Here is a 7,211-nt window from a genome sequence, read left to right as displayed (position 1 = left end):
TTGTCTCTCCTATCATTTTTTTCACAAGGCAGAGTTTGGTTTATAGATACATCTTGACAAAAATCTGCCACAGGCAAATTTCAACAAAAGAACAACTTCAAACACATCCAATTAACAATTTATGAAAGGGAATCCAACAGAAAATTACACAGAGATTCACAGGGCATTAAATTTGACACTAAATCAAACTTAATGTGGAAATGTCTGTATAGGGAGTTATGGCCCCTTCCAGTGCGTTGTCAAAAGGAACTTTATCTGTGGAGGCTCAGAGAGCGCCTTCCCTCATGCCTTTTCTTGCTATAAATAAAATATTTTGTAAGACATGGCAATGAACACAACTCAAAACAGAATTAAAACCACTGATAAACTGAGCTACATGCAGTTTTTAATCAGAAGTATTAAAAGTCATTAGATTTCTTCCCACTTTCAAATCCTGGGTTTGTTCATTTTATCACAGAAATGAGGTGATTTGCACTGTCAACAGACACAAAATCACTTTTAATTTGTCAGCACAGACAGTCACCATACATAGCCAGGTCATGCTGTCTATATTTAATGTTGCTATGGAGCCATTTTTATGGCTGGAAGAAATTTCAGATACACACACCCTCCCTGCATCCCATTGTTTCCTGATTTACTCATTCAATCAGCAGCCATGGTTGGATTTTCTCAAAGATGTTAAGGATACAAACTCACATAATTGCCTTCAGCAGCTCTGAAATTAACTTAAGCCACTGCATTGTTTAGAGAAAAACATCTGTGTCTAGACCATTATCTATTTAAGCACATGAAGAGCCAGCTTTCGTAAGAGACGACTGAGCAGCATCACTTGCATTGCAGTATCTGGGTTATTTGTAGGGGCGTGTTATTTACAGAGACCAGGACCAACAAGGGAGGATGAACTAACAGAGCTGACACAAGCCAAGATGAAGCATTTTTGTCATACAACTGTGGTATTACACGGTCTAATATAATTCCAAGAGTCTGTTGCTGCATTGCTGGCTCTCTTGTTAATCCTGTGCTTCATCAGAACAGGAAATGTTTGAAAACTTGTAAATCTGTTGTCTCCAACTGAAATGCATACCCATGCAGGAAAGCATGGCTTTAAGTGTCTATTTATGTGCATTTAGGTCCACCGGATGGTGTCCTTGCTGTGCCTGTAGTACAAAAATTTCATTAGATCTCGTTTTTCCTGCACCTTCAGAGGGCAGACACCTGGGCTTTTCCGGACTACTTGGCATCACGCAGTATAACTGCCTCTACATGTCCTAGTTAGTCTGTTGGTGAAGATGAGAGGACACCTCTGTCACTATAAATGAAACATTAGAATACCCCAAGGGCTTTTTTTCTTGAGTCCATTAATACATGCTTTTGGCACTGAAAGACTCTACCAGACAAATTAGTGTCCAAGGCACGTAATAATTAGTCAATAAAACACCCCCAGAATATCTTAATCGTATTAAAATGGGTCTTATAAGTGTAAATTAATTTTTAACCTGATTTTAAATGATGATTTTCTTCCTGTCACACACCCTTTCTCTGTAGATAACAGATCCCAGGGAAGCAGAAGGTGAAACAAAGTAAGACATTAATGTCGAATATTTAAATCTTCTGTTTATATTTTCAAAAGATAAAATATATTTTGCTGCTGTTTTTTCTGTATCACCCCACTTCCCTCATCACATTTTATAATTTTCCTTGTCTGCAACTAGATGATGGTGATAATAATGAAGGATTGATTTCATAAGTCTAGGTTTAGGCAACTGCAAAAATTCTTTAGTTTCTAAATGCAGAAATTATACACTTTATAAAGGATTAAAGAAGAATTAAAAAGTTAAATAAGCATTTCCAGATGCCTGTTATTCTTCAAAATCTAACCAGCTAGAGTGTCTAAATGTGATTACAAGAGTTAAATAGACTAATTTTCTCTAGGCCTCCTTCACAGTTCCTCCAAGGCAGATCTCAAAGCAAACAAGCAAGAAGTAAAACACATTATAAGTGATTTTTTTTTAATTCATTCCCCTGCCTCCCTCGTACATGCTTTGTTAGGCTTCTCATTCTTGCCATGGTGATTTGTCATTGTTTCCACTGCAACCTCCACTCGAGTCCTCCCAGTCCTTCCAGTCCTCCAGTCCTGTGCCCTTCCAGAAAGCTGCCTGATAGCCCTGTTTCTGATTCGCCCTGCGGGAATTCGAAGCCTTTAACATCTTTGAAAACTTGGCCACAGCAAGACAGCAAAGGCCTCTGTTTCTCAGGCACAACTCCTTGAAAAGCCTGGAGTTTGTGCTTCAGATAAGGCCAGATTCAGAGAACTGAACATCCCCCTGAATTCTTGTGCTTGTTTCTCCTGTAGCTTTCAGAGACTTTGGGGACATTCAGGTCAAGGATGTGCTGTTGCAACTGCACCAGCATCGGATAAACTTGGATTGCTTTTTTATTGTAACTTTTGATTCGGAGTCAAAGCTCAGCTCGAAGCCAGTTTAAAGGACCACATACATTGTTTGAAGTGAAATACTCATGTAGTTACAGGATTGGAGTCTTCAGCAGTGCATGTTACTTTAGAATTTGAGCTCAGCCTCCTGATTCTCCAAACCAAACTTGCGTCAGTTCAATCTCTGAGTCCAGTCTAGACTGAACCTAACATCTCTACAGGGATTAAAGCTAATGGCAGGGAGGAGAAGACCTTGTGAAACCCCTGTCCCTGTCTGCAGTGTAGATGCAGCTGGGTTATGAACAGGCCCTTAAAATCTGGATTTGAATACAAGCACAGCTCCCAAAGGCGGTATGAACACCTACCTACCTAGAAAATGGTATATCTGATGTGTCAACAAAATCAGGTCAGCTCTATAGAGTGAACACTGTGAACCTGTGAGTTGTTCAAACTGATGACTATGCATTCACATTACTATAATGATTTTCCCTTTTTTTAGCTTATTTAGTTTATCTCAAAAAAGACAAGGTAGGATCCTTTGTTGTGTTGAGCATTTCAAGTTGGATCATGAAGTCTACAAGACAGCTGCATAGGTTTTTGTGTCTGCCTAAGAAAGTATCTAATTCCAGAAGAATTTGTAGGAAAATCAACATTTCTTCAGATGCATGTAAATGTTTTGTTCTGTCAGAACTGTTGGAAAACTGAATTCCATCGTTGGGGCTCCAATGTAGCTCAGGACATCTGGTTTCAGGTCCTAGCCTTCCTTCAAGACCTGATGTGTTTTCCTTTCACGTAACTTCTTCTCCTCTTTGCCTTATCACCACAGTTTATACAATCTATTATGTTTTCTCCCCATAAGAAGGCTCTGTAAACCTGGACAATGTTCACTCTTCCTTTGCTTTCTTTCCATTCTCACTCCATTCAGCAGAGCCCCAGGACCCCCTTCTCTGACCTACCTGATGATGAGAAGATCTTTAATGGAGGAGATGGCATGTGGCAGAACCAGAGCCAGGATCAAGCCTTGCTCTCAGAAATCACAGAAGAGGATCTGGAGGCCATCCGTCAGCGGGAAGAGGCCATTCAGCAGATTGAGGTCAGTAACCTTCTCCCGTCACGGGCTTCAAGCTCAAGTGCAGATTCCTCGTGTTGTATGTAGCTCAACACGATGAAAGAAATGCCGATTTACATTGCTGCCAGTACAGTATCACTAAAAATGGGAGAGATTAGCAAGTGTTTCTAAAAATGGAAACTGGCAGCGAAAGGAAGAATGAGAAATTCGTGCGACCTGTATTGAAAATGACAAGCATTAATTAATGTTCGTGGGCTAATGTATTTTCTTTCAGCGAGTCTTCCATAACAGACTCTGTAGTGAGGTGTGTTAATAGAGCTTGGTTCTGCTGCAAAACACCTTTCCTGGTGCATGCAAATCTGAAACTGGAATTTGTCACAGACATAAAATATTCAGCTTTACCATTAGAGAGAATAATAGGTAGGTGAAAGGAAATAACTTGTTAATTTTTTTGAATAATTCAATATTTTTACTTTTTCAAAGTATTTGGATGTTCTTAATGTAGTTAAAAGAAGACATACTATTTTTATTCTCTTTTATTTAGAAGTGCTGTAAATAAAATATGAAAAAAAAGGAACAAAAAGAGGTCTGAATAAGTTAAACATCCCACATTATTCTTTTTATACTTCTCATTTTATGTTTTTGGGTAACTCTTGTTACTCAAATTCAAGCACTAAATGAGTAAACCCAGAACATTTTAAATCTTTCTAATTTGTATGCTTTTACAGGTCTGAACTCAAGTTGAACTGAAAAAAGAGGGCTTCAGAATAATCAGAACATCTAATTAAGGACTACACTTTGTCCTTTAATTAGATTGAGCTAATTTTATCAGAATAGAGTTTGGTTGCGGTGTAGCAGGAATTGTGATTGAGTTAACAGTACAAAACGGGGACAAATGTTCCTGTTGTAGACTGGTGCTTTGAGGCTTTGACCTCCGCAGACAGCAGTGGCTACACATTGGTTCAACAATGTAGGTAAGAAATTTGATAGTTTTACAGGAACTGGTTGAGGTTGGTGTATGTCTGATTTCTGTTATGGTTCGCTGAATAGGGATGATTGAGCTTTGTGGACTTGTGTGCGTCACTAGGGGTGAAATTGTTGAGGAATATTCTCACACTGAGCATCATTGGGTGCGAATTGTCTCTTTGCATCTACTAGGACAAATTCCAGGGAACTTTATTGCAAGAAGGTTCATGTTTTGGGGTGTTCTTGCACTCTGATGATCAGGAAGTGTGGTAGCAAAGGTATTTCTGAAATGGTGCTATGGACACAAGGAATATTGTTGCAATTCTCTCAGCTGAAATATAGTCACTGCCTTTTTTTTTCCATCTTTATATTGCACTCCCCAGAAAAAAACCCAAACAAACCAAAACCCAGCAAACATATTTAGTGTTGACCCGTTAGGAGAATGACAAACCCCAAGCCAGCCTCAAGCACACCAGAGGTACAGCTGTGTCTCTTTAGAGAGATCTTTATATTGCCGATTACATCCCATTTCTGTGCCACAGTCTGATATCTCTGCATCAAGCCACACTGGACCACGTGGCCATGGTGAGGTTCTTCAGGTGAGTTAAGTGAATCCAGTCCCAACCCTGTGTAACTTCTAAATAAATGCAGCACTCACATACTGTGCGGGCTGTGTATCTATCAATTTGGTAGATCCTGTACACCTTCCTGCCTCACATGCACTGACCTCTAAGTAACCCATCCAACTTCGGCAGTTGATTTTTTTCAGCCTTCTGCTTCCTAAGAACGTTTGTGATTTCATTTTACCTGTTTTTCCCCATCTCCTGCATCGTTTCTGCTTTGCTATCCGACATCCATGTTCATCCTGTACAGATCCGCGTACATCCTGTGGAATGCAGTTGCATTCCACAAGCATTATTTCAGGTGTGGCTTAAACATTTCTCCTCAGGATGAAAACATTTAGGACCAATAGTATTTTATTTAACATCTCTTTTGAAAGAAAAATAATGGGAATTAAATGGATTTTTGGATTGCATCGTACCTCTCCCCAGCTGCATTTGAATAAGCAGATGGTGCTTGTAAGTAGTTTCCACAGGGTTTTTTTTTTTTTGGGTGGGGGGAGGTGGGTGGGGAGGGTGTTGACTTACATGAACGTGTTTCTTGTGAAAGGACAAGTCTTTCATGTTAAAACTTCCCTGATTTCGTTGGGTGGTGGATATAGAGAGAAGGACCCACTGAGGTCATGGTCACCCATACAACTTTTTCTCCAATGTTTTCAAAACCAGTAAGTAACCAAGAAGGTTAAAAGGAAACATTATTCCTAACTGTCAATTCCTAACCTAAATTTAGCACCAAATTGATGTATAGCATTTGTTCTCCTTTGTTCTTTGGGGGCCAGAATGAAGAATGGAGCTGTGTAAAACATATTTTATACAAGTAGATTGGCCTTGATTGGATTTTTATGTTTCTGCATATCTGGCACCAGAAGCACATCGATCTGAAGCAGCACAGAAGAGGTCACACAACTTTGTAGAAGTTTTTGCTGCTGGTACCAGTAATGGGCCTTTTATTTAAAAGAGGCATTGAATTTGCCCTTTTTACATGAACAAATATAAACCCTTTTTCATTGCTAAAGATATGAGGAAATAAATTCTCTTCCCATCTTTTGTCCTGAAAAACAGATATAAAATTTGGCCCATAATAGACATCTTCTTAATGTTCCGATGACTCTTTCCTACTTGTTTTCCCCATCTCCAGAATCTCTTCAGAGGTTCAGGTTAATGGGACATTGTTCTCTCTCATGAGCATCCCTTGAGGCACTTTTCAGCGTTCACAGTTTCCACCTAGAAGGTAACAGCCATGTCAAAAGTTCAGCTGGCTGTTCATTTTATTTAAATGTGCTTCTTTTGCTATTGCTTGCAGATTAAAATAGAGAAGTCTGCAAAGGAGATGTCTCGCCAAAACCTTACATTTTGGATAAAGAACTTTATTGCTTGGAAATGTCAAAATCTGGTAGGACACAGCAGCCTTGACACAAGTGTTATTTCTTAAAATATTGCTTTGAACTGTTATATAAAACCTATTTTAACTTGAACTGTATTGGCAGTGAATAATAGATGCCATAACAACTTTATATATAGCACTGTAAAATGTGCCATCAGAAATACATGAGCTGAACTGTAATGTGCATTGTCAGTGCTCAGTGTTGGCACAAGTTCTGTCACAGCAAATATATATAATTTAATACCCCTTTCCTTTCGTTGGCACCTGTGGTCATGTGAAAAATTGAAGGAGATAAAATTTTGAGAAGAAATGGATAACAATTGAATGGAGAGCTTCAGAATTTCATCTGCTGACTGGAAAGACCTGTAAAAAAAGATGCTAAATGCCATATTAGTTCAGAAAGCCTCCAGTGATCCTCCCCATGCAGACAGCTTCTCCAGGGGTGATGAGAAAGGAAGTTGAGAAGAATCCCTCCCAGACCCCACCACCATTTCCCTGGAGTTACCACCAGGTCACCCCACCTCCTCCTCCACCCTCTTTCCTTATAGCAGTCTCTGTCCCGCTCCTGTGCTTCCGAGGTTGGTAACACAGCAGTGAGTATTCTCCTACCATGAAGAGTGGAGAACAGCTGAGACAGAAGTACAGCAGAGGAAGGGCAGAGAGAGAAAAGCTTGATCCTGGTATTGGTAACAGTTGTCCCTGAAATAGCAAGGATTGCTTCATCTATCCTCGATTCCCTAC

The 7,211-nt window shown here is 39.6% G+C and overlaps 1 protein-coding gene across 1 annotated transcript in view; it reads left to right on the top strand.

Annotated features, from left to right (window-relative positions):
• Positions 1-2,353: 2,353 nt before the first annotated feature.
• The window catches only part of LOC104493320 (t-SNARE domain-containing protein 1-like), a gene marked incomplete at both ends in the record, with an annotated part of 51,543 nt that continues 46,685 nt past the window's right edge, over positions 2,354-7,211 (top strand). Inside the window, 2 exons of the mRNA XM_010135975.1 lie at positions 2,354-2,439; positions 3,357-3,524. Of these exons, the coding sequence (XP_010134277.1) occupies positions 2,354-2,439; positions 3,357-3,524 (254 nt within the window). The remainder of the gene's footprint in view (positions 2,440-3,356; positions 3,525-7,211) is intronic.

The sequence above is a fragment of the Buceros rhinoceros genome, unplaced genomic scaffold (assembly GCF_000710305.1).
Source record: "Buceros rhinoceros silvestris isolate BGI_N320 unplaced genomic scaffold, ASM71030v1 scaffold14915, whole genome shotgun sequence".
Lineage (NCBI taxonomy): Eukaryota > Metazoa > Chordata > Aves > Bucerotiformes > Bucerotidae > Buceros > Buceros rhinoceros.
This window is presented reverse-complemented; position numbering and strand designations above follow the sequence as displayed.